We start from the raw sequence: 25,966 nt of genomic DNA, 5'->3' as shown, positions 1-25,966 counted from the left end.
CCTCCGGCTGAGCTGCGATTGCATCCTCAGGCCTAGGGCTGGTGAGGATACCATGCGGGACACCGTGAGCCTGCAGCACCCCAAGGAAGGACCAGAGTGTGAGCCTCCATCTGGGAGAGGTTCAGGACAGGGTCACACAGGTCACCCACCATGGAGCAGTCCAGGGGCTCCATCAGGTCCTGCCTCGAGCCCCCCAACCTTGTTTCAGGATCCCCCCCCAACCCATGACCCAATGCCAGAAGGTCAGAAACACGACTGAGCCCTGGGGCCCACCTGCCCTGTGTCCAGCGCGGGAGACCCGCTCTGTCTCCGCTGCCACCGCCCCATGTCCCCAGAGCTGTCAAGGAGGGACAGGACAGGGTGTGGGACCCTGTGTGCATGTGTGTGCGTATATGTGTGTGCTGCCATTACATGTGTGTACATGGGGGTGGGTTGGGTACATGCAGCTGTGTGCAGACATGAGCTGCTATGTGGACAGCTGTGTGGGTCTGTGTGTGTCTATGTGCAGACATGTGTGTGCAGACTTCCCCTCAATGTGCTACTTTTCCTAGCTGAGGCCCTTTGGGGGACCCTGTGCCTTTCACTCCACCTGGCTGGGGCTCCGTGGCGGAGCGGTGGCTGATGCCATGGGGACCCCCTGGGAAAGGCTGTGCCGTCTCCCCCTGAGAGTATCCATAGCAAGGACATGCTTCCTCAGAATGGGCGTGAGACAAGCCTGGAGTCACCCCAGGCTCAGGCCCAGCTTCCCCTCACTCTTCTGGACCCCTCAGCTCTGCCCAGGGGAAAGGAACCCCCCAACTATCCACCTCGGGTTTCCTCTGAGCAGCTGCCGGAGCTGGACTGTGCCCTATGGCCCAGCTAGGCCGGTTGTTATAGACCTAGGTAGGGGGCCCATGTCACCCTCTCATCCCTCCATGGACACCGGCCTTTTGGGGGGTTCACATTCAGAATCTCCCTCCCCTCGATTCTGTAGCCTGTGCTGGGGGGGTCGTCCACTCCCTGGGGCAAGCCACGGCTGCAGGAGCTGGCCCAAGGGGGTGCCCGGCCACGGGGCGTCTCTGCCCCTTCCGAAGGCGCCCACACTCAGTCAATGGGACAATTAAGAGGCGGTTTCACCACGGGGCGCTTAGACCCCTTTGGAAGTCAGCTACTTATTCTCCTGGGAAAGAAATGCAGGTTCGTTATGATAATGAGCTTCCTGGAAAATATTTCCTGGGGTTTGACCAGCCGGGGGACACTTGGTCAGCAAGTGGCCGGCCCTGAGCTAATTGGCCCTGCCGGCCACCCTCTGCGGGGCTTCAAGTCGCTCCTGAAAAGCTCCCCGCTTTGATGGGCCCCCGGGACCAGATAAGTCCTGGGAGGTGGAGGGGGGACCCCTGCTAACAAGCAGGGTCCCCTCCCACCCAGCTCCCACCCTGCAAGGCCATGCACTGAGGTAACCACGTAACCACTGCTACTGGAAAAATTCGCTTTTGTCTCACTAATAGATCTCCTCGGAACACCCAGCCCTGCCTGCGGGGTGGCAGGGTGATGGTGGGGGATGAGGGGTGAGGGCAGGGGGGACCCTCAGAGGGTTTCCTTTCCCCACTCTCTACACTTTTCCACCCTGTCCCCTAACTTCCTCCCAGACCAGCCCCAACCTCTCAGCCTTGTTTACCCCTTTTTGTAGCCACCCCACTCCCACCACTGAGGGGCACCCAGTCTGGGGGGGACTAGCAGGGTGGAGGCTGTGTGACCTCTCTGAGCCCTGTGGGGCCTCAGTTGTCCCTGGCGGGCAGAGATGGGGGGTACAAGACCAGCCTAAGGACAGATGATGTTTTGGGGGGCTCTGACCAGGGCTCCCCCACAATGGAACAGGGGCTGTGATTAGCCTGATGGGGGTTCAAGGATGCTCCCACCTCACCCGCAAGGGACCCCGAGAAGCAGGATCCTGAACGCCACATTCCTGGAGCCTCCCATTTCCTGGAAACTGCCCCCACCAGCGCTGCCTGGTGCCCCCTTCCCAGACGGGCCTCTCACTCCGGGCCCCAGGCCAGGATTACCTGGAACCCGGCTACAGAGCACCTGGCCCGGAGCCCGGCACGTGGCAGGCTGGAAACGCAGCCTCCGCCCCTCCGTGCCACCGCCGCGGGCTCCCCATCCCGTGCCAAGCGCCAGACCCAGGGTGACACCATCTGCTCTGGGTGGAGAGAGTCTGGTACGCTGCTGCCCATGGGGCCACACCCTCGGCCCCCGGGACTCCCTACCACACACACAGCACCCCCAAATTCCTAACCGCCTTCCAGGCCGGCTGGTGCAGGAGGGCATGTCCCTGGCATCACCAAGCAGCCTCCGATCTGAAATGCACCCCATAATTACAGAGCTGGGTAATTACTGAGCAGGAACAGAACGAGTGCTGTGGCAGAGGGGGTCAGGGAAGACCCCCGCGGGAGGGGCAGCTGAAAATAGCTCCCAGGATGGCTATTAATAGACTCAGCACAGAACTCTCCCGAGACCAGAGCAGAGAGAGCCCCGATTCCCCAGAGAGGGCTATCATTAACTCGTCCCGGCGGGAGCCTGGAGGGAGATTAATAGATCTTTCTAGAAAGAGCTGAAATGAAAAGTAAAATTCTCCGTGACCTCTCTTCCCTCTGCCTAAGGACATTGCTGTTATCCCCCAAAACACCCATCATTAGTGGGAGTGGGGAGTCGTCCAGACACGGCTCTGCACACAGCAGAAGGGAAGAGGGTGCAGAGTGGGTGGGAGTGAGGACAAACAGTGGGTGTCTAGGGCTGGGAGATAGGGAGAAGGGATGCATGGATAGAAGGGTGGGGAGCAGGGTGGTTGGGTGGGTGGATGGAGAAAGAATAGGTGGGTGGATAGATGGATGGATGGATGAACAGATAGATGGATGGATGATGGATGAATAGATGGACAAATGGATGAATGGTTGAATAGATGAATGGACAGACGCATGAATGGACAAATGGATGAACAAATGGATAGACAGATAGATGGGTGGCCGAATGGATAGACGGATGAGTGGCTGGATGGATAAAGGAAGAATAGGTGGATGGATGGAGGGATAGATGGATGGATGATGAATAGGCAGGTGGATGGATGAACAGACAAATGGATGATGGATGGATAGATGAATGGGTAGATGGATATAGGAAGAATAGGTGGATGGATGGATAGGTGGACGGATGGGTGGATGGACAGAAAAGGAGGTGAATAGGGGCCCGGAGAGATAGCACAGTGGTGTTTGCCTTGCAAGCAGCCGATCCAGGACCCAAGGTGGTTGGTTCAAATCCCGGTGTCCCATATGGTCCCCCGTGCCTGCCAGGAGCTATTTCTGAGCAGACAGCCAGGAGGAACCCCTGAGCACCGCCAGGTGTGATCAAAAACAAAAGAAACAAAACAAAAAAAAAAAGAAAAGAAAAGAAAAGGAGGTGAATAGATGAATGGAAGGATAGATGGATGAATGGATGGGTAGGTGAGTGGACGGATAGATGGATAGAGAAAAAATAGGTGGATGGATGATGGACAGACGGATGGATGGGTGGATGGACATACAGGTAGATGATGGGTGGATGGTGGGAGAATGAATAGAAGCGTGAATGAGTAACAGGGAACGTAAAGCAGGAGAAACAATTGAATGAAGACCTATAACTCCGGGGCGTAGAGATGGCACTGTGGTATCCACTCAGCAGTATGCACTCAGCCGATCCAGGAGAGATGGTGGTTCAAATCTCGGCACCCCCTATAGTCCCCCGTGCCTGCTGGCCTGCTGGGAGCGATTTTTGAGCTCAGAGCCAGGAGTAACCACTGAGCACCACTGGGTGGGTGTGACCCAAAAACCAAAAAAATAAAAAAATACCCATAACTTCTTCACCAGAAGAAAAGTTCCTTTCTAACTGTTCCTTTTAGGGACAGAGCGATAGGACAGCAGGAGGCTCGCATGCTGCCAACCCAGGTTCCATCCATAACACCCCAGTCCTCCCAAGCCGGCCAGAAGTGAGTCCTGAGTGCAGAACCAGGAGTGAACCTGAGTACTGCTAGGCCTGGTCCCCAAGTAACAAAACAAACCAAATAAATACATATCACTTGCAGGTGACAGGAAACTATTGCAAAATGTGGGGAGCTGGAGCCCTTTGGGCGGGGGGGGGGGGGGTCTTGTGGTCTTTCTTCTTCAGCTGTGTAGCAGTGACCAACCTCCTCCTATCCCCATCTCTGTTGGCTCACTGGGAGTCTCAGAGTGCTCACGGCATGGTGTGAAGCTGGTCCTCTCTCTAGGAGCACCCCAGCACCCTACTTCTAGCTGGGATCCTGAGTCCTCTTGCATGGCTGGGCCAGCTCCAGGGGTTCACAAGACCCTTCTGCTCCCCCCTCCCCTGCTTTCACAGGTCGCCTCCAAGGCGCCCCTTCCCTTCCCAGGGGCCTCCCTGCCCCCACCCATCCTGCCATGCGCCCCTGGAGCGCACCCACCTCCTTTCCAATGGGGATTTTTTTTTTTTATTTGCTTTGCTTTGCATTGCTGGAAGTCTCCTGCCTCGCATCATTCTGGAATTTTCCATGATGACAGCTGAGATTTATGGTTCCCTGGATCTTGTGTCCTATTTATTGCTTCCTTGCTCTTCTGGCCATTCCCTGAAAGCCGGAAGTCTGTGCAAGGCGGGTCTGCACGCACCTGCAGACTGCTGCGCCCTGGTCCAGTGGGGGTGTGGGGAGAGGTTTCCCGGACAGGATCCTTCACCCGTGTCCAGGCCCCATGCTCCTTGCCAGGGACGCAGTAGCTGGGCACTGCTAGAAAGGCAAGGATGAATGGACATACTGATGGACAGACAGATGGATGGATGGGTGGGCAGACAGACAGATGGACGGCTGGGTGGACAGATGGATAGAGAGATGGACAGATAGGTGGACAGGCAGGCAGACAGACAGATGGATGGTCAGACAGATGGATGGGTGGGTAAGCAGGCCAATGGACAGACGAGCCGACAGACAAATGGATGGTCAGCAGACAGATGGACGGGTGGGTGGACAGTGCACTCGGTTGTGGCTGTGCACTCAGAAATGTCCATTGTGATTCTCGAGTCTGTGAGAAGCTTGAACCCCAGATAATTAATTCCTTCTGGCCCCCCTTTATTCTCATCCCTTTGAGCATAATCCCTAAGCAAGGGTGTCTCCAGAAAGATGGCACAGTGGAGAGGCTGTTTGCCTTGCATGCGGCCAATCTGGGTTCAATCCCCAGCAGCCCATAGGATCCCCTGAGCCTATCAAGAGTGCTTCCTGAGCACAGGGCTAGGAGGAACCCCTGAGCACCACCAGTTGTGGCCCCAGAACAAACAAACAAACAAAAAAAAATATATATATATAATGTAATAAAAGATTCAGCAGGGGGTGTCCTTAGGAATGCAGATTAGCGGCCACGTGCTGGGTAGCCAGCCACTGGGTGACCCTCCACAGGGAGTGCCTGTGCGTTTTGGAAAGATCCCTTCACTGCCCTTGCCATGCAACCTCACTTTCCTCTCCATTGGGGACGGACCCCGAACTTTCTCATCTACCTCTTCAGTTGTGACACCTCAGAGCATTTTCAGGTCATCGGAGAGACTCTGACACCCCATTTTTCTTTGGGGGCCTCACAACCTGGGGTCCTTCTGGGGATTCTCTGCAGCTTGTCAGGCTCAGCTTTGGAAGCACGTTATTAATAGGGGGCAAGGAGGGACTGGGCTCCCCCCACACTCGCAACTTTGTGTGCTTGCTGGGTGCCTTGTGGGTGACTTGCCGGTGTCTGGGGTGGGCTCATGAACCTAGAGGGGTCCTGAAGACCCTGGGGGCCTGGGCGGGGTTGGATCTCTGCACCGCTCAGCATGTTGGGCCACCTGGCCCCTCCACTCTCATCTCTGCCCATCTCCACTTCACATGTCTTCCTTCCCCCCATTTCGGACCTCTCTACAGCCTAGCATTTCTCAGGCCCCCGTGACTGAGCACTGGAACGTCCCTAGCAGCCCACCCTGCCTCCACCGTGGTGTCTATCATCTGGGTGCCCTCGCCACCCAGCCTGTGGCCCTGCTCTTCTCACACTCCCAGGCAGACCCCGGGTCCCCACTGTGCACAGGGTTGGGCCCCAAAGCTGAGGCCCTCAGAGGGGACGGGCAGTCCCTGCCACTATCCCCCACCCCACGCAGGGACAGTCGTGGGGGCAGCAAATGTTCTCCAGCCCGTGTGGGGCTGCCTCCGATGGCCTCTTCCTGGGCAGGAGACTGGGGGGAGGCACCCTGGGATGAGCAGAGACACAAGTAGACACAAGTAGGTTTCAAGGAGCCCACGGGATACCAGGTCCTAGGTGAATGCACAGCAGGGCGAAGGGCACTGCCCTGAGGAGAGCAGGTGACTGGGTGGTTGCCGAGGGCAGCAGGGTGGGGAATGGGGTGATGTTTGTGGAAGGTAGTGTGGTTGGGGTGAATGTGGGGTCCTGTGTGGAGGTGAATGTGTATGGTTGGGTGAGTGGTGGACAGTTGTGTGTGGTGAGTGGTCGGTGATTCGTGTAGCGGGTTGTGAGTGGCTGGTTGATGGTTGGTGATGTGGATGAAGGATGGTTGGTGGTGAGTGACTGGTTGGTGTAAGTGGTGGATTGGTTGGTGATAGTATATGGCGGGTGGTGAGTGTGATTGGTGGTGGATGGTGGTTGGTGGTCAACGTGGCTGGTGAAGTATGTGGTGGTGGTTGACGAGTGCGGAATGTAGCGGATGTGGTTGGTTGTAAACTCGGTTGGTGTAAGTGTTGGATGGTTGGTTGGTGGTGTGTGTGGCGGATGGTGAGTGTGGTTCGTGGTGAGCGGTCAGTAACATGTGTGGTCGGTGGTTGTTGAATTGCTGGTTGGTGGTAAGCACGGTGGGTGCGAGTTGTGGGTGGTTGTTGATGGGTGTGGTGTGGAGTGAGTGAGGGGTGTGAGTAGTTGATGATATGTGGGGTTGGTGGTGAGTGTTGGTTGGTGTAAATGGCGAATGGTGGGTGATGTGTGTGGTGGATGGCTGTTGGACTACTCGTTGGCGGTAAGCACGGTCGGCATGAATTGTGGGTGGTTGTTGATGGGTGTGGTGTGGAGTGAGTGAGGTGGGTGTGAGTAGTTGGCGATGAGTGTTGGCTGGTGGTGAGTGGTGGATGCTTGGCGATGTGGGTGGTCATGAGCCGTGAGTGGTTGGTGTCAATGGTGGGTGGTTGGTGCTGGTGTGTGTTGTATGGTGTGTTGTATGGTGTGTAGTGAGTGTGGTGGGTGCGTGTAGTTGGTATGCATGGTGGATGGTAGCTACTGTGTCTGGTGCATGGCAAGCTGTGGACGATGGTGGCACCTTGGCGACTGTGCTCACTGACCCGGACCAGCTCAGTGGCGCTGTGGTGAGTCGGAAGCAGAGCTTGCCAGGATGGGGACAGGGCCAGGCAGAGGATTCCAGCCCTGGGCATGGGAGTTAGCCTGGGCACATCTGTCTCCTCTGGTGCCCTTTGGCTGCAGGTCCAGGATCCACCAAAACTCCTCCCGGGGCATTAGAGAGGCCTGTCCAGCCACTCGAACCCGGGACAGATCCTCCTGCCCCCAGGACCCTGCTGTGGGCTGCATGCATGTGGCATCTACACAGGTGGAAAAACCTCAGCCCCCAGATTCGGACAGACCAGGGACTCAGCTCACTGAGTCTTCCCTCTTGGCTGGCGGAGGAAGCCACAGAGCCAGAACCCATCTGGGGGTTCCAGTGCCATCTTCTCACAGCCCTGAGTTGGGGTACACCCAGCACAGCAAAGGGGTGCCCGGACAGCTGGGTGGAAGGCCATTTCCGCTGCAGGAAGAGCACATCTGCAGGCTGACCCCTCCGGAGCCGCCCAGAGCTGTCCCAGGGGCACCCCGCTTCCACTCTCCCCCGACATTCCTGTGTCCGGGCAGCAGCCAAAGGACGCAACATTAACCAGACGCACACGCTCCCCCGCGGCCCCCCAGAATGCAGCCCAGGCCCCCACCCGCCTCCTGGAAGGCCTCTGCCTGCCTGAGCTCCCCTCCCCCAGCAGGAACAGTCTCACGGCCACAGAGGGAGCCCCATTCTGCCCCTCACAGGCCCCCAACTCAGATCTGTGCCCTTCCCCTAGGCAACTTGAGCTGCAGTGGGCAGGACTGGCCCCTGTATTAGAGAAAAAGGGGGTAGAAGTTTCCACCCCAGTTTGAAGCCCCCAAGAGCACAGTGGGGCTCCCAAAAAGCCCAGGGGTCCTTCCACTCCACTGTTACCAATGCCTCACCCTAGCCCAGCCCCGCCCACCAGCCCCTGCTTCTCCCCTTGGGGAACCCCAGCCAGAAACTAACATGAGTAGCCCCTACCAGACATCGAGACTCCCCCCTCTCCTTGAGTCTGTGACTGACCGCTAGGTTCTGGTAGCACCCCTCATGCCTGTCCCCACAATGATCAGTCCCTCTTTGATCGGGGCACATGTCCTCCCGGAGGGGGGCTGGGACTCAGGGGCAGCGAGAAGGACGGGCAGAATGACAGGCATGTCTTGAGCCTGCTCTGTGTTTAGTAGATGACAGGCTGTCACTGGGGCCTTGCGCCTTATCACTGCTCCAGGCACACAGGGCAGCTATGCAAAGCCTGGGAAAGGGACCACCTGACAGTGGCCACCAGGCTGTGGAGGGGGTGTTAGAGGAGCGCACAGGGAGTAATGGGGAACAGAGATAGGTGGGTGATTCATATACGTCACATAGTGCATAGTGGGCTGTGACTGGGGGTGAGGATGGGTGGGTAGAAGGGTGAATGGATGGGTAAAATGGTAGATGAATGGGTGGGTGGGTGGATGGGTGAATGGATACGTAGGTGGGTAGGTGGATGGGTGAGCAGTGACTGGGTAGATGGATGGGTGGTTTGGTGGATGAATGGAGGGATGGGTGGATGGCCTGGTAGATAGATGGGTAGATGGATGGATGGATGATGGATAGATGGATGGGTGGGTGGATGGATGGATGGGTGGGCTGGTGTGTAGATGAGTGGATGGGTGAGTAGATGGATGAATGGATTGGTGGGTAGATGGATGAATGGGTAAATAGATGGGTAGATGGATGGATGAATGGATGGATGAGGGTGGATGTATGGGTGGAATGGTGGATGAGTGGGTGAGTGGATGGATGGGTGGGTGAATGGATGGATAGAGTGGATAGATAGGTGGAATGGTGGATAAGTGGGTGAGTGGTTGAATGGGGGTAGATGGGTGGATGAATGGGTAGATGGATGAGTGGATGAGTAGATGGGTGGGTTGATAGATGGATGGGTGGGTATGGATAATGGATAGATGGAAGTGTGGATGGATGGACGAATGGGTGGATAATGGATGGGTGTGTGGATGAGTGGATGGATGGGTAGATTGGTGGGTGGATGAATGATGGGTGGTTGGGTGGTGGGTGGATAAATCATAAGTTGATGGTAAATAATGGATGGACAACTGAATAGTGGATATATATTTGGATGGGTGACTGGTTGAATGGATAGAAGTAGCATGGATGGATATGTTAGTGGAAGAACGTATATGTAGATTAGCTGGTGTAAAAGTGCCACTGGGTGACAAATACTGGGTGAAGGAGAGAAGGAGTGAGCAGAACTGCATGAGTCCAGCAGCCTGAAAAACCAAAGTGCCTGGCCAAGGAGGGAGAGTCCTGTGATTGGACAACTCCCCTGCCTGCTCTACTGACTCTGGCTACCCAGCCACTTTGTGCCATCCTGGGGTGCTGTGAGAAAGTCCCACTTCCTGGGGCTGTGGAGAGAGGACAGGGCAGCTGGGAACCCCCACAAGCCTCCTCAGAGACCACCGGTCCTTGGGGTCACTCACAGGAGGGCCTGCAGGGTAGGCCAGTGATTATCTTGGTCTGTATGGAGACTCACTGGCAGATTCTAAACTTGGGGTCCCTCTCTTAGCACCTCTTCCCTTGGATATGGGGCTCTGGAAGCAGCTCAGGAATCTCTGAGGTCTCCCAGAATTTGGGAAGTGGGGCACGATAGCTGGAGAACCTGAACTGACCATCCAACTCCAGGGCACCAGTTGGCACACCCAGGAGCCAGGCTGGCACAGGCAGGGAGAGTGCAGGGCTGCAGAGATCTCCCCCCAAAGAAGAAAAAACTCCCACCACCCTCCCCTGCTCCTAGCTTGGAGTTACCCGCCAGCCCAGGGTTCCTCAGGCGTGGCCCGACAGCTGCAGGCACAATTCAGCCCTGCCAGCTGAGTCACTCACACCTGTCTGTCGGGGGGGCACTGAGGGCCCTCCCTGGAAGGAGGGTGCAGAGCTGGGGTTCCTAATTCCTTGCTTGGTCCTGGGAAGGCACTGGCTGAGGTCTCTAGAGATGGCTGGCTGCCTGGCTTAGTGACTCAGCCAGGAGAGAAGGGTGAAGAGCAGTTCTGCTCTCTGTTCTCTGGTCTTGTGTGTGGGCTTGATCGGTGGATGGGTGGGTGGATGGATGGATGGATGGATGGGTAGATAGATGGATGGTGAATAGGTAGATGACATATGGATAAATGGATGGATGGGTAGGTGGGTGGATGGGTGGGTGGGTAGATGGGTGGTTGGATGATAGATGAATGAATGGATGGTGAGTGGATGGATGGATGGGTAGGTAGATGGATGGATGGTGGATAGGTAGACGGACAGATGGATAAATTGATGGATGGATGGATTAATGAATGGGGTGGATGGATGATGGATGGTTGAGGTCAGGCTGTAAGTATGGAGGGGTTCACACACTAAAAGGACTGGCATGGGCCCGGAGAGATAGCACAGCGGCGTTTGCCTTGCAAGCAGCCTATCCAGGACCTAAGGTGGTTGGTTCGAATCCCGGTGTCCCATATGGTCCCCCGTGCCTGCCAGGAGCTATTTCTGAGCAGACAGCCAGGAGTAACCCCTGAGCACTGCCGGGTGTGACCCAAAAACCAAAAAAAAAAAAAAAAAAAAAATGGACTGGCAGGTGCTAGGAGTGAAAGACCATCGGGTCCCATGTGGGAGCTCGCCCCAGGACTGTGGTCAATAAAGGCCGGAAGATGATGAGGGGCATGAGGGTCACCAAGTGGCAGCAGGGGGGGTGGTCCCAGGCTGACTCCCCTGGAGCACAACCCCTGCACCCCGAAATTCAGGCACCTCCCAAAGGCCTTGGAAAGGCCTCAGCCTGCTTCTCTAAAAGTCTGTGCCTATGGCCACAGTGATAGCACCATAGGGAGGGTGTTGGCCTTGCACATGGCTGACCTAGTTTTGATTCCTAGCATCCCATAGAGTGCCCTGAGCCTGCTGGGGTGATTCCTGAGTGCAGAGTCAGGAGTGACCCCTGAGCACTGCTGGGTGCAGCCCCAAAACAAACAAACACAAAAAGCTGTCAGGTTAGTTCAGTTCCCTGCAGGTCGCACCCAACTCACCGCCTACCCACATGCAGGGTGAATCCTGACCAACACTCTGCAGGACCCTCAGGAATGGACCGGAGAGTTTCTGGGCTCTGAGCCTGTCTCCCATCTGTGTCCCTGCGGGGCCCCGGAGCTGGGCACCCGCACGCCCTTTGTCCCACACCACAGTATTCAGCATCCCTCCAAGGGTTAAGCGCAGAGCAGGCTCCGCGCCTTCCCATGGAAGCTCTTCCCGCCCGGCCGCCAGCATTCTTGTGGTCAGGTCAGATGTTTTTGCCGCAGCTCCTCCAAGGCTGCAGCCAGGACCTGAGCTCCCCCAGGGCCCCCCAGCTCCGAGAGCCCCGGCACCCCTGGAGGAGGAGACTGTCTGGGCTGCCCAGGTGGTTCTCCTGAGCAGAGCCCCGGGGTCCCCAGCTGCTCCAAGCCCTGCAAGAGCTGAGCGCTGGGCCCCCTTGCTCCCCTTGTGCTGAGGGCGGGCAGGCCTACTTGCTGAGTTCCCAGCCCAAAGTCGGGGCCCCAGGGCCACATAGACAGGGCCGATGCTCAGGGACCTGCTTGGGGCCCAGAGAAAGTCAGTTTTGAGGGGTCTGTCCACCCTGACCCATGCAATGCCCTCACCCCCAACATCCACCCCTGACCCTGAGCTCTTGGCAGGGAAAGGGGAGGCAGTAGTGTGCTCAACGGTGTCCCCTGATCCAGCCTAGGCAGAGATGGGAAAACGGGGACCTTGGCCCTTGTTTCATGCATGCCCGTGTGTCTGTGTGTACATCTGTGTGTCTGCGTGTGGGCCCCAGTGCTAGAGCGTGTGCCCCTGGGTGAGGCCCACCAGGCCGCCATTACCAGAAATTTGACCTTTTGTCCTCAGTGAGAATCCCCCAGCCCCACCCCGCATACCCCTGCCTGGTCCCTAGGCCCGTCCACCCTCACTTCCAGTTGTCGCCACCCCAGCTGCTTGTCCCCCGACTCTGCCCACCTGTTAGGCCTCGGGGCCTGCACGCCAGCTGCCCCAGCCCCCTGAGCCTTCTCCGGTGCCCTCTTCTCAGCTGCCAGCATGGCCCCCACTGCGCCCCCCACGACAACTGCAAGGCTACTTGTATCCCCTGCACCTCCAGCCGCCCCACAGAGCTGGGTTGGTGGGGGTGGGGCACGCCTTGTGCCATTTGGGCAGCCGGTGGCAAGAGCTGGGACCTGGCCTCCAACCAAGAGGACCCTGACTCTGGCTCCCGCTCCCCCATGGGACAGGGCCTTATCCTGTTCTCTCCTGAACCCCAAGGCACCCCGCCTTTCACAGCCCCTCATAGTCAGAACAGCAGCGATGAAGGAGACAGACTAGGGTAAGGGGGTCCCCGGTTCCACTTGAGAGCCTGGACTATGTGCAGGACCTCAGAGACAGGAAGGTGCCAGCCGACTGGCCATGCCCATGTGGCATGCGGTGGGTGTCCTCAACCAGCACATGCCCGCTGCCCCCAGCCCTGTGCTCCTTCCCCTACCAGATCTGAGGCCAACCAGGTACACCCTGGAAGTTGCTTGGTGCCTGAGCTGTGGTTTAGGGGTACAATGCATGGAGGACCCTCCTGAGGGAGACCTGCGCCCATGAACCCCATAAACTCAGGAGATTCCCTGAATGTCCAAATCAGTTAGACTCCAGAACACTGAAACCCAAGCAGATCTGGGGTCCCCCAGCTGCCATCACCCCAGCTTGCTGTAGTGGGGGATTAGGGCTTCCAGCATCCCAGGCCCATCACGCATCTGTATACCTTTCTCCCCATCCCTCCTGAGCCAGGGTGCACCTTGAGGGCAGAAACAGGGGAGGTGACTGTGAATGCAGGTTCTGAGGATTCCAGAGAGTCACTGGAAGGGTGGGAAAGGAGAAAAAAATAAAAGCAGACTGGGGGGTGCTCCAAGCAAGAGCACAGTGTGGAGGGCATTTGCCTTGCACGTTCAATCCCTGGCATGCCATAGGGTCTCCTGAGCACAGAGCCAAGAGTAGCCCCTGAGGACCACTGAGTGTGGCCCAAAAACAAACAAAAAATATCCACCAGCAGGGAAAGTGCTTGCCTTGTACACAATCTACTCAGGATTCAATTCCCAGCACCCTATATGGTCCACCGAGCCCACCAGAAGTAATCCCTGAGGTCAGAGCCAAGAATAAGCCCTGAGCTCTGCCTGGTGTGTCCCTTCCCCGCCCCCCAAAAAAAGAATACTCCTACCAGAGCCAGAAAGATAGTGGTGGGGGGGCGGTGGAGAAAACACTTGCCTTTGTGTATGGCAAACCTCAGTGCCACATCCCCCACAAGCATTGCACAGGGTCCCCCAATACCAGCAGATGTATGTGGTCAAAAGACCAAAACAACAACAACAAAAATATTCCAACTATGGGGCTCAACACATGAGCTGGTGAACTGGGCATGTCTAGCTTCCTGGGGACGTCCCGTCCCTGAGCCCCACATTCCTGGGATACTGACATAGTGTCATTTGTCACCATGAGTGACCAATGGGCAGGGTAGGATTTGAACTCTGGTGTTTGGCCTAGAATCTTCCATCTTGATGCTGGTTTTATCCCCATAACTGATGTTCCTCTTTATGCCCTGGGACTCATGGTGCCCATGGGCCAGCTATTATCTGTCTAATAGTGTTGTCTGTCTGTCTGTCTGCCTGCCTGCTTATCTCTGTCTACCTGTCCATCTGTCTGTCTGCCTGTCTGTTGTGGAGCTGGTGTTATCTGTCTGATGAAGGTGTCACCAGCATTGCTTCAGACATTGCTAAGAAACTTCTAGAAGCGCTTCAGTTATTGCCATTTCCATTTCTCCGATGACTCTGTGTGTGTGTGTGTGTGTGTGTGTGTGTGTGTGTGTGTGTTAGGAACTTTCTATTTTCTATTTTGTGATTTTTACTTTGGGTGATTTTCAAGGAAGAATATTACCCATCACCTAGAGTTGTTTTGTTTTAATTCGCCGTCTTCAAAGTATCTAAGAAAATATCTTGTAATTCCTCAGCTCAGCTACATTTTTATTTATTTGTTTTTCCTGACATGTCACTTTGTTCCATCTGATTAGTCTTTCCAAGGACCAGCTTTTGATTTCACTGATCTGTCTATTTGTTAGCCACATTCTTTATCTGTATTTCATCCCCCCCTCTTTTTTCTTTCTGTTTTTTTTTTTTTTTTGGCCTTGTATTCCTTTTTTTTTGTTTTGGTTTGGTTTTTGTTTTTGGGTCCCACCCGGCAAGTGCTCAGGGGTTCCTCCTAGCTCTATGCTCAGAAATTGCTCCTGGCAGGCTCGAGGGACCATATAGGATGCTGGGATTCAAACCACCGTCCTTCTGCATGCAAGGCAAACACACTACTTTCATGCTATCTCTCCGGCCTGCCTTGTATTCATTTAGGGTATTTTGTTTGTTTTTGTTTGGGGGCCACCCCAGCTGGTGCTCAGGGGTCACTCCTGGCAGTGCTCAGGGACCCTCTGGGATGCCGGGGATCGAACCTGGGCTGGCCACGTGCAGGGCAAATGCCCTCCCCGCTGTGTTCTAGTTCTAGCCTGTTTAGGGATTTTTTTTCTCTCTCTCTCTCTAACTTGTTGATGTAAAAAAATTTTTTTGATGTAAGATCTTAGTACATCTATTTTCAACCTTTCCGGGTGTTGAGAATTGTTCTGACTGTTTCTCGAATTCCGGGGTTTGGGTGGGAGAGGACCGTCCTTTCCGACTAGCATCCATTGCCACTTTCTCTTTCATCAGGGAATGAATTAAGATGATTTTCTGACATCCGTGTCTATCAGATGGTCCCTCTTCCTTCCTCATTTCCGATTTTATTTCAGAACATAAACTTTCTCACCACTCCCAGCTGGGCCAGGGTGTGTGTGTGTGTGCCCAGCTCCCGCCTGTCCCTGCCCTGCCCGCTGTCCTCAGGTCCGAATCAAGTTTTTCTGTGACATGGATGTGTCCTTCGAGCTGGGCACACTCATGCATGTGTCTCCAGATTTACCTGGTGGGCACTCATTTTCAGCCTGCCCCTCCCTGTCTTTCTTCTGGAAGGTTCTACATCTTGGGCCCTCCCTTCAGCCTCCCTACCTTCATCTTCCAACTCAGCCTCCGTAGCCTCCCGGCACCCACCATCTTGGGTCCCTTCTGGACCTTTCTGGTCCTTCCCCACTTTGCATTATGCTCTGGATCTCTGACCCGCGTGATTTCAAGCCCCACTCCTCCTCAGGGCGCTGGCAGTGTAGACTTGGCATCTCCCAGTTCAGCCCAGAGAGGCCGAGGGTCCCGGAAGAGGAGACCTTGCTCAGGGGTGAGCCCCCACTGGCCCAGGACCCCTGCTGAGGTCTTCACTGCCCACTGGAAGGTCCCAGAATCCAGACAGGGCCACTGTCGGGGGACCCTCTTCTCTGTCTATGGGGGTACCACCAGGCATTGGTCAGGAGGAAGAGAGATGGGAGGGAGGAGAGGGTTTCCCCATGTCCTGTGGAGGGGTGGAGACACCCTGGTCACCAATGGTAGCCCTGATCATGGGCCATGCTGGATCACCTGGGGGGGACTTTGTCTTTGAGGTGGTCACACCCAAACCAGCCCCTCAACTCAGGATCCCCCTCCCTGTTTCCCCATCTCCTGGCTGGCCCTGGAGGCGGCCCTCAAGGGGCGTGTTCTGGAACCTTCCATGGCTATTGGTACTGCAGATCTCTACAGCCATCCGTCACCTTCAGGGATACCCCTATCCAAACCCTAACCTCTGCCTGTGTGTGGCCTGGGGGAGGGTCCCCTGCCAGAGTGGAACTTGGGGCCACAGAGGGGAGGAACATGGAGGAGGGTCCAAGGGGAGATGAAGGGTGCAGCCAGGGGCACCTCCGCTGTGAGACACAGAATCTGCACCCTGGGTTCAGCAAAGGGGGCCAGGTCGGGGTCCCTCACTGTCCCAAGGCTGCCTCCTCCTCCTCCTCAGACCTTCTGAGAATAAGTGAGGGCTCCAAGTTTGAGGGTCTTCTGCACTAGCGACAGTGGAGTTGAGGTGACAGCCAGGGTAGAAATAAACTGAGCCCAATGGGAGGGCTGGGGAGAGGCCTCAGAAGGACCACGCTGCCCAGTTGTGGGGGTTTGGCTCACCAGGCCCTATGGGACGGGGCTGCAGACCCCAAGAACGCAGGACAGTGTGGCCAGGTAGAGCAGGGCTGTGGTGGGGGGGAAGGCTTGGAGCCCCAGAAAGTTCCTGGAAATACGAGTGTTGCTAGGTCAAAGAACTTGGGAAAAGGTTGGGGAGAAGCTCCCGGAGCGGATGAAGACAGGATGGAAAGTTCGAGGGAACAGCCAAGAGCGGACGGACGCTCTGTCCAACAGCAGAACCGGCTGCCAGACATTCCCAGAAGGAGGCAGGGGGGAAAGAGGGATGGGGCAGGGAGAGGCAGGGAGGGAGGGAGGCTGGACATCTCCCAAAAGGATGGAATGGGGGAGAACAGGAGGAAGGAAGGAAGGAAGGAAGGAAGGAAGGAAGGAAGGAAGGAAGGAAGGAAGGAAGGAAGGAAGGAAGGAAGGAAGGAAGGAAGGAAGGAAGGAAGGAAGGAAGGAGGGAGGGAGGGAGGGAGGGAGGGAGGGAGGGAGGGAGGGAGGGAAGGAAGGAAGGAAGGAAGGAAGGAAGGAGGGAAGGAGGGAGGGAGGGAGGGAGGGAGGGAAGGGAGGGAGGGAGGGAAGGGAGGGAGGGAGGGAGGGAGGGAGGGAGGGAGGGAGGGAGGGAGGGAGCTAGGGGGGAGGGAAGGAGACCACTGAGCCCAAGAACCCTGCCCTGTGCCCAGCACTCCCTAGAACCTTCTGGAAGAAGCCGCATCTTCTTCCATCTGTGGCCTCCGATTGGCCGCTCCCCACTGGGGGGATTTACAAAGCCGCCTCAGAGAGCTGCGGGAAGGCGGGATCGGGCCCAGACAAAGTGTCTATTGAAGGTGAAGCCGCAGAGACACCCAGACCCTCCCCGGCCCTAACATTTACTTTCCACACCTTTTCTTAGAAACTTGTGGAAACTGCTCTGCAAACGCGGGGCTCCGGCAGGAGCTGGGGGAAAGGCCGACGGATGGACGGACGGTGGGCAGTGTGGGCTGGGCTGGGCTCTGGGGTGCTGAGGATGCAGTTGGAGCCCCAGGGGTATGACCAGCATCAGTTGGCCCCTTACTGGCCGGGGGTTATCCTGAGATTTTGGGCCAGGTCCTCCACAGCAGACACTTGTGCTGCTCTTCCAGAAACTCCTTGGGTGCAGAGAAACACAAGGGTAGAGCTTGACCACCCCCAGGCTCAATCCCTAGGCGCCCCGGACACCGCCAAGTGTGACCCCAAAACAAACCAAAACATATTCACAGGGGAGCAAGTGTTAAAGGTGATGAGGAAACTCTCGAGGGGCTGCCAGGGCATTTATTCCTGTGCTCGCCCACACACACACCCCCTCACACACGCATGGCTGTGCAGTCCCCCTCGGGCACTTGCACATGTGTTCACAGCCACACACATACACACACCTGTCACGGATGTTTGCACATATGTTCATTAGCACACACATGCACCGGCACAACACCACATGGGTCTGCACGCGTGCCCACAGCAGGCACGCACGCTCCCATCAGTGCTCACGCGTGCATCCAAGTTCTCCCCGCAGGTTCTGTTCTCGGTGCCCGGGGAGGTGTGGAGAAGGCAGGCAGGGCCCTTGCAGGGAAAGCCAGGCTAGGGAAAGGTGCAGAATCCAGGGGCAGGTTGACTGAGCGGCTAGGAATGGGGTGAAGGAGATGCTGGGAGACTCAGCACTGGCTGAGCCATGGGGGGCTTAGGGCACCCGGAGATGGGTGGACTTGTTCAAGCGGGGCCTCGAAGATGGGTGTGAAGCTGAACGGTCAGCATCTGGCTCGGAGGCCCGCAGGATGGGGGTGTGGACACTCAGGGCACGGCATGTTGGGGAGGGAAGCAGGAGGGTATAGTTTGGTGGGGTCCATGCTGGAGGGGAACCCCCGACTTCAGGAGTCGGGCAGAAGCAGGGTCAGACACTCAGAGGGGACAGCACCCAGTACCCCAAGGCCCGACCACGCCCACCCTTCCGTGGGTGCTCGTGAGCACGGCAGATGAGGCTGGGGGCCAGAAGGTGGGGGCTGCGCAGTAGTCAAAGCTGTTGCCAGGCTCAGGGGCCACAGGGCCCAGCTCCATCTCCACACTAGGGTCTGCATCCAACGGGGTGCCTGGGGCTAAGTTCACGGGGTATCTGGAGCCTGGAGCCTGGAGCCACGTCTACAGACACCTACAAGTGCCTCAAGCCAAGCCCACAGAGCACCTGGGCACGCCCATTGAGTGCCTTGGCCACACCCACAAAGCACCTGGCCATGCCCACAGAGGTCTGGCAGTCCTGGCACCCCATGGCCCGTCCCCCCAAGGCCTGTGCCCGCCACGTGGCCTGTGAGCCCCACCAGCTATTGGGCTGCAGATCCGGTCCCCCAGTCGTGTGTCCAAGTGTCCTCACCTGTGTCCCCTCTCTGGCTTCCTTCCCCTGGCCCTCTAGAAGAGGGTTTTGGGGACCTGGGGTCAGAGGGCAGGTGGGGAATTGAGGGGAGCTGTGGGTATCAGAGTGGATGGATAATTTGGGGGCTGGTGGTCAGGGCAGGTGGAGGACTTTGGGGGGGTTGTGGGGGCTGGAGGGCAAAGGGCAGGTGGGGGTTATCTGTCCATTGGTCGATCTGTTGGCCAAACCCAGGAACAGACTGCAGGGAACAGGAGCTCTGTCAGGGTGGGGGTGCAGGTCCCCCCCAAATCAGCCGCTCATGGCAGCGCCTTCCCAGGCTGCCCCGGGGCCCCCTGGAAGCCCTTCCTGCCCCAGCCCCCAGCGGGAGGCGGGAGGGTGTGTGGGGCTGACTCCCTCTTACCTAACCGGCCGGACTCATGCCAATGTCTTGAGTAATTATTGGGGGGGCAGGGGTGGGGGTCCAGCCCTCATCGAGCCTCTGGAGCTTGGCTATTGTTTTTCCTGTCAGCTGTGACTTGGAAGGAAAAGGCAGGGGACAGTGGTGGAGGCTGGTTAACCCTTTGACTCCCTGCCACCCTTAGGGGTTCAGACCCCCCACGTGTTTGGGCAGGCCCAAGTGTGTGGCTTCCACACAGGAGGTCACTAAAACTGGGGGACTGGGGGCTGCATCCCCTCTCTCTCTCTGTATCTCTGTCTCTGTCTCTCTGCCTCTCTCCTCTCTGTGTCTCTCTCCCCTCTGTGTTTCTATCTCTGTCTCTCCTTTCTGTGTCTGTGTGTCTCTCTGTCTCTCTGCCTCTATCTCTGTCTCTGTCTCTCTATCCTCTCTCTGTATATCTCTTTGTGTCTCTGTCTCTGCCTCTTCTTTCTCTGTGTCTCTATCTCTGTCTCTCTTCTATCTGTTTCTCTCTGTCTCTCCCCTCTCTGTGTATCTCTGTGTCTGTCTCTCCTCTCTGTGTGTCTCTCTCTGCCTCTCTCTTCTCTCTGCTTGTCTCTGTGTCTCTCTCTCTATCTCTGTCTCTGTCTCTCTATCCTCTCTCTGTATATCTCTTTGTGTCTCTCTGTCTCTGCCTCTTCTTTCTCTGTGTCTCTATCTCTGTCTCTCTTCTATCTGTTTCTCTCTGTCTCTCCCCTCTCTGTGTATCTCTCTGTGTCTGTCTCTCCTTTCTGTGTGTCTCTCTCTGCCTCTCTCTTCTCTCTGCTTGTCTCTGTGTCTCTCTCTCTCTATCTCTGTCTCCGTCTCCCTCTCTCTTTCCCTCTCCCTCTCTCACGCTCGGCCGCTCGCACATCTGCAGCGGGGCCTGGCCTGGCGTGGGAGCGCGCCCCCTCCCGCCCTGCCAAGCTCCTCTCCGGGGCCTCCCCCAGCTGGCCCTGTAGCCGGCCAGGGCGGAAGAACAGAAAGGGGCGCGGTGGACTGGGGATCCCCAGGGCGCCTCTCATCACGGGTTCTGCTGACACAGAGACTCCAGCCCCTGCTGCTTGCCAGGGCTGGGAGGCCTGGGAGCCCCTTGCTTGGAAAGCAGAGCCGGGAAGCCCGGGGGCCTACGGGGGTGGGGGGAGCAGGGGCAGTGGAGGGGCTCTGAGGAAGGAAGGACCACCGGGTCCAGCAGCCAGCAGCAAGGGCACCAAGTGGGAGGGGGACCCCCAGGACCGACCACCACACAGGGGTTCCGTCCAGGCCATGGGGCCAGAGAAAGGAGCTATCAGACATCAGGAAAGGGACCCCAGAAGGAGGAATTCCAGGACCCCAAGCCCCCATGAAACATGCCAAGTCACCCCTTTTTCTCTGTAATGGTGGGAAGGCCCCCCTGATTAATGGATGGGGCATGGAGAGAGAGGAGCGAGAGACCCCATGTGGGGGGGGGGAGCAGAGGGCTGGCATCCCTCTCCCGAAGCAGGGACAGAGGGGACCCCGTGAGTGACCTTGGCACTGCCGGGCGCTGGCGGCAGACACTCCCGAAGGGGCCCCCCAGCCCCTGAAGGCAGGAAACGGCCGTCCCCCACCGGCCCAAGACAGGAAGCCTCGGGCTGAGGCAGGAATGTACGGACTTGGGGGCCCCGGAGAAGGTTCTGGAACACGCCTCTCGGCAGGTTAGGGCTGGGAGTGGTGCAGAGCAGGAAACCAGAAGGACCAGCAGGCCAGTGGGAGGCCTGGGGGCCCCCAGAACCCTCCAGCAACAACGGAAAGAAGCGGGGAGCTGGCTAAATTTTCTTCAGTGTGGCCCAACCACTTTCTCACACTCAGCCCAGAGTGAACCCTGGAGCGTGAAAGAGGCGGGTGTAAAGGGGCAACGCTCGCACCAGGCAGCATCCACTGAGCAATGCAACAGTGGCAGAGTCCTGGGCGTAGGGTCTGGGCATGTCTCCACTGCATTGAGACTCGAAGCTGTGGCTGTGTGTGGCGTGGGGTGTTTGGGCCACACTGAGGTCTTGGTGGCTGTCTGCCCCACCGAAGGGATTGTCCAAGATGCGGAGGCAAGAACAGCAGAAAAACATCCAGAAATACCAAATTCTGTAAGCCAGAGACAGCACCGGGGTTCAGGCTCTTATATTATGGGGCCAACCCAGGTTCCATCTAGGACACCATATAGGGTCTCCCAAGCCTAGAGCCAGGAATGAACCCACAGGGGCTTCCCAGAACACGGGGACTCACACTCACTCTCACACACGTCCTCATACATGCACACACACACACACACACACACACACATCATGCTCAGTCCCCAGTCCCCTCTGCACACCTCTGCTCCCTCCAGGCACCCCGACTCTGCTCATGAGCACGAGTTGACCCACAGCCCTCAGGGACCAAGTCAAAGCAGAGTGCTGAGGCCCTAGGAGAGTGTTCAAGGGGGACTGTCGAGCAGGGTGGGGCGGAGGCACCCTGGGGTTCATCAGCTGAGCCTGTACCTCTGGGCCACACTCCAGCAGCTGGTGCAGAGGGGCTGGGGTCCACAGGAATGAGCAGGACCGTGGGAGGACATGGCCCGGGACAGGCCTGGTTCTTAGGGGTTGGGGATCCCAGGGCATGTGGCGCCCTGACTGCAGGTAGGTGACACAGGGTGGGTGCCCACAGGGGCCGGGAAGTCTTGCTCCTCCTGACACTGCCTGGCCTCACGGAAATCTGGCAAACAGAAGCTTGGGGAAAAGTCCAGGAGACATGTGGACACTGCCAATGTGTGAGACACAAGAGGGGCTTGTCCCAGGGATGTGGGGACTGGGGAGTGCCCGAATTTGCGTGGACACAGAGGTCGTGAGAAGACAAGGTCCCCGAGTAGAAGGCAAAGTTCTGACCTGTAACGTCCACTGTGCAGTGTGTTGGGGGGTACCTCAGTGTGGACAGAAGAACCCTTGGTAGGGGGACCCTGGGGACCCCCTGCCATGTGAGTGACACTGAGTTGCCCACAGGCTGCCAGGACAGAGCCCCATCCCCCGAACAGACCCGGTAGAGGCCTCATCCGCCCCAGAGCAATGCAGAGGGGCCCCAGGAAGGTCCACAGGCCACCGCCCGGTTCAAGGGGCCACTTCCTAGGAAGGTCCCTTTTCCGGGTGAATGTTCTGGAAGGTGACCTCCATGCCATTAGGAGACCTCGTAAAATGCATTCCTCATTGGAGAGGACGTGTCTGGCAATCAACAATCAACCAAGTCCTAGGAGTGCTGGAAAGGCATGCGGGCGAGGTCCTGGGGGGCGCACTCAGGGGTCAGAAGGGCAACTGAGCTGGGCAGGGTGGATCTTCCCCCTTTTCCGCCTTCCAGAAGACCCATGGGGACAGCACATTGGGTCTAAGTGTCTGGGGATGGGGAGAGGCATTAAGACTGAGGTGCAAGGAGGTGGGACTCGCCACCACCCCAATTTCTCACAGCTGCCCCTGAGAGACCCCAACCACAAACGCAGATGTACAGGTGCCCAAGTGGCAGGCGCATGATGGTCCAATCCCCGCCGTGCAGCTGAGGGCCCCGGGCTCCAGAAAAGGGGTGTGGGAGAAAGAAGTGGGCGATGGAGGCCGTGGGGGACTCTGGGGAAGTTTCTGGCAAGAGAGGGGAAGCCGCGTATGCACTGGGGTGGGGGGCTCAACTGTTGCCTGGGGAGGCGTGTCCCAGCCTGAAAGGCAACTCGGGGAGTTGGGGGACAGCTGGAAGAAAAGGCCGGCGAGCTGGGGCAGCCTGGGGCGGGGGACCCGGTCCTGTCTGGGGTACGCCACAAACATGCGCCCCAGTCCTCCGAGCACAGGGAGGAGAGGCTGGCTAGCTGGGCAACCTTGGAGAGACCTGGCCCAGTCTGGGATCCCCCACAATTGTGTGCCCCAGTCCTCCAGGTGCGGGGAAGAAAGGATGGCTAGCTGGGCAGCCTTGGGGGGGCCCTGGCCCAGTCTGGGGTCCCCCACAAGCCTGAGCCCAGCTATTCTGGGCACCCAGCCCCCACCAGCCGAGCCTGGCACAGGCAGGCAGGGCTAGCAGGTGGGTCCCCGCGGGGCGCCCCGTCTGCCTCCTTCCAGCCGCGCCCTCATTCCCGAAGCCCCAGCATGCTGGGAGGTGGCCGGACCCCCCTGAGGCCCCTGCGAGGGGCTGGCCAGCCTTGCCCACCCACCGGGGCCAGACTGCACCCCACCCCCAAAGGTGGCCTCGGCCAGCCAAGGAGCCCAGGCCCCGTCGGGTGGGGGGGGGGGCAGGAGCTCCCCACCCCGAGTGCGCATAGGCACGGTGTTCCCGGAGTGGAGAGGAGAGGCCTGGGTGTCCTGCTTGGGCGCAGAGGCGGTTTGGAGGTGCCGCAGGGGGAGGGGAGCAACCACAAAGAGCCCTAAAGAGCCTCTGCGAATCTGGGGGGCTGGGGGGCAGGAAGGGGGCCCCAGTGTGCCTTTGCGCCGGGCCAGGGAAGTGAGGTTTGAGCGCGGGAATCCAGGAGGACATTCCAGGGGAGGCGCGTGGAGAAGGGGCGGCCCTGGCCTTTCGAGGCCTTTGTTCTGGGCCAGGGGACTGGGTGGGAAGGACACGGCCTCGCCCCCTGCACACACATATACACACACCACCCCCCTGCCCAGCTGCTGCAGACAAAAGCCCCCCACCCGAGTTCCCCTAGGCCCAGCGCAGAGACAGAGCCCAGGAGAGAAAGTTTTAGAGTCAAGGTCCTAGGCTGGGATGGAGAGCGGTGGTGTGCAGAAGGCAGGCAGGGAGCACCGGGACCCAGGGCCCGGCACCCGGTTTTCTGTGATGAGCCAAGACAGGGAAGAGGGGGAACCTACACCACCCAAGGGGCCTCATGGGTTCATGTGGACAATCACCAAGATGCACTGAGCCAGCCGCTGCCCTCACCCCCTACCCTGTGCCCTGTGCTTGGGGCTTCTAGAACCAAACCAGCACGTGCACAGCAGGGGCAACTGGGGGTGGGGACGTCCCTGCACCTGAGGCTTGGCCACAGCCCACCACCCACATCCAGGCTAGATGGGCGGCGGCGTGGTCACAGCTGTACCCAGATACATGCATTCCCTGCAGGCCCATTGCCGTGACAGTGCACCCGGTGTCTGTGGTCCCGCGGGGGCCAGCAGCACTGCCCGCAGGCTTGGCACAGGGCAACATCAGACCCCAGGCCCAGAGAGCAAGCCTGGGACCCCCATACCTCCCAGATGACCAACCACACAGGACCCAAGAGAGGGATGTCCCCTGACCCTGGCTGCCCCATCTTCACCGGCACCAGTGGGCCTCCAGCAGGCCTGGGGGTTCCTGGTGGCTAGAAGCTGGGCAGAGGCCCCTTCCCTGCAGAAATGGGGAAATAGAGCACTGTATGTTGGGGACCCAGTATCTGAGTGTTTGGGGTATCTCGAGCATCTTTGTGTTTGAGGGACCAAGTATCATCTGTACTAGGAACCCAGTGTCTGGGTGTTGGGGACGCAACTTCTGTGTCGGGGCCTCTGCCTGGCCGTGTCCATCCCCTGCTCAGCATCCAAAGCCTTTGGCCTGGGTCCACGTGCTTCTATAAAGAACACCTTGGGGGCCCGGAGAGATAGCAAAGCGGCGTTTGCCTTGCAAGCAGCCGATTCAGGACCAAAGGTGGTTGGTTCGAATCCCGGTGTCCCATATGGTCCCCCCCGCCCCCCCCCCCCCCCCCCCCCGTGCCTGCCAGGAGCTATTTCTCAGCAGACAGCCAGGAGTAACCCCTGAGCACCACTGGGTGTGGCCCAAAAACCAAAAAAAAAAAAAACACCTTGGGGTGATGCCCAAGTGAAGGGATGCCTGGCCTCACAGACCTGGCACTTCCTGCCAGCCCACTGGGTGGTTCTGGGGCTCCTCACTCACTCCATCCACCTCCTGCCTTCCTGCTCCCCAAGGGCCCCACTGTGTACCCCAGAGCATGGCGGCATCCCCCACCCACCTGTGTTCATGGTGAGGCTTTGCTGGGACCCCCTTTGCCGCCCTGTGGTACCCCATCCAGCCCCATGACACCCCACATCCAGAGGCACCGCCATATCCCCACTGACCTGTCTGTCCTCTGTCCCCACAGTTGGTGCAGCTGGACCAGAGGCTGGTGCTCATCACGGAAATGCTCCACCAGCTGCTGAACCGGCACCAGGGGGGGCCTCCGAGTGAACACGGCCCCCCGGGAAGCGAGTCCCCTGCTGGACCCCCCTGCCGCAGCAGCTCCCTGCACCCCGAGATCTACCTGCCCAGCAGCGCCCTCCCCACCTATGAGCAGCTGACGGTGCCCCCTGGGGACCCCAGCCAGGCATCCTGACAGGGCAGGTGAAGGGACCTCAGGTGCTGCCATCCAAAACACACTCCAACCTCCACACCAGGCTCCGGGGGCCAGCACCCCATCTCCCCACAGGGTCCGGCTCAGCCACCCCTGGGGTGCCCTCCCCCACTGAGCAGGGAGTCCCCCACTTAGATCTGGAGCAAAGACGAGGCCCCACCCCAGGCCCCAGCAGCAGGAATCTGCTCCCCTCACTGGACTCCAAGTGGGGTGCTTGGGGCAAGATCACTGTCCCCAAGGGCCTGAGGCAGCTCAGGAACCCCCTGATCTACTTCCACCCCAATAAATCATCTCACAGGGTGAGTTCGACTCTGCATGGTCTTGGCGGGGAATTCCGTGTGCCATGTTGGGGG

At 58.2% G+C, this 25,966-nt stretch overlaps 1 protein-coding gene across 1 annotated transcript in view; it reads left to right on the top strand.

Moving 5' to 3' along the window:
* Window positions 1-25,595, top strand: part of KCNQ1 (potassium voltage-gated channel subfamily Q member 1) — a 166,157-nt gene extending 140,562 nt beyond the window's left edge. The window contains exon 16 of the mRNA XM_049781207.1: window positions 25,365-25,595. Coding sequence (XP_049637164.1) covers window positions 25,365-25,595 — 231 coding nt within the window. The remainder of the gene's footprint in view (window positions 1-25,364) is intronic.
* The last annotated feature ends 371 nt before the right edge of the window (window positions 25,596-25,966 follow it).

Source organism: Suncus etruscus, chromosome 9 (assembly GCF_024139225.1).
Source record: "Suncus etruscus isolate mSunEtr1 chromosome 9, mSunEtr1.pri.cur, whole genome shotgun sequence".
In the NCBI taxonomy this organism is placed as follows: domain Eukaryota; kingdom Metazoa; phylum Chordata; class Mammalia; order Eulipotyphla; family Soricidae; genus Suncus; species Suncus etruscus.
The sequence above is the reverse complement of the archived record's forward strand: the minus strand, read 5'-3'. Positions and strand labels throughout refer to the sequence as shown.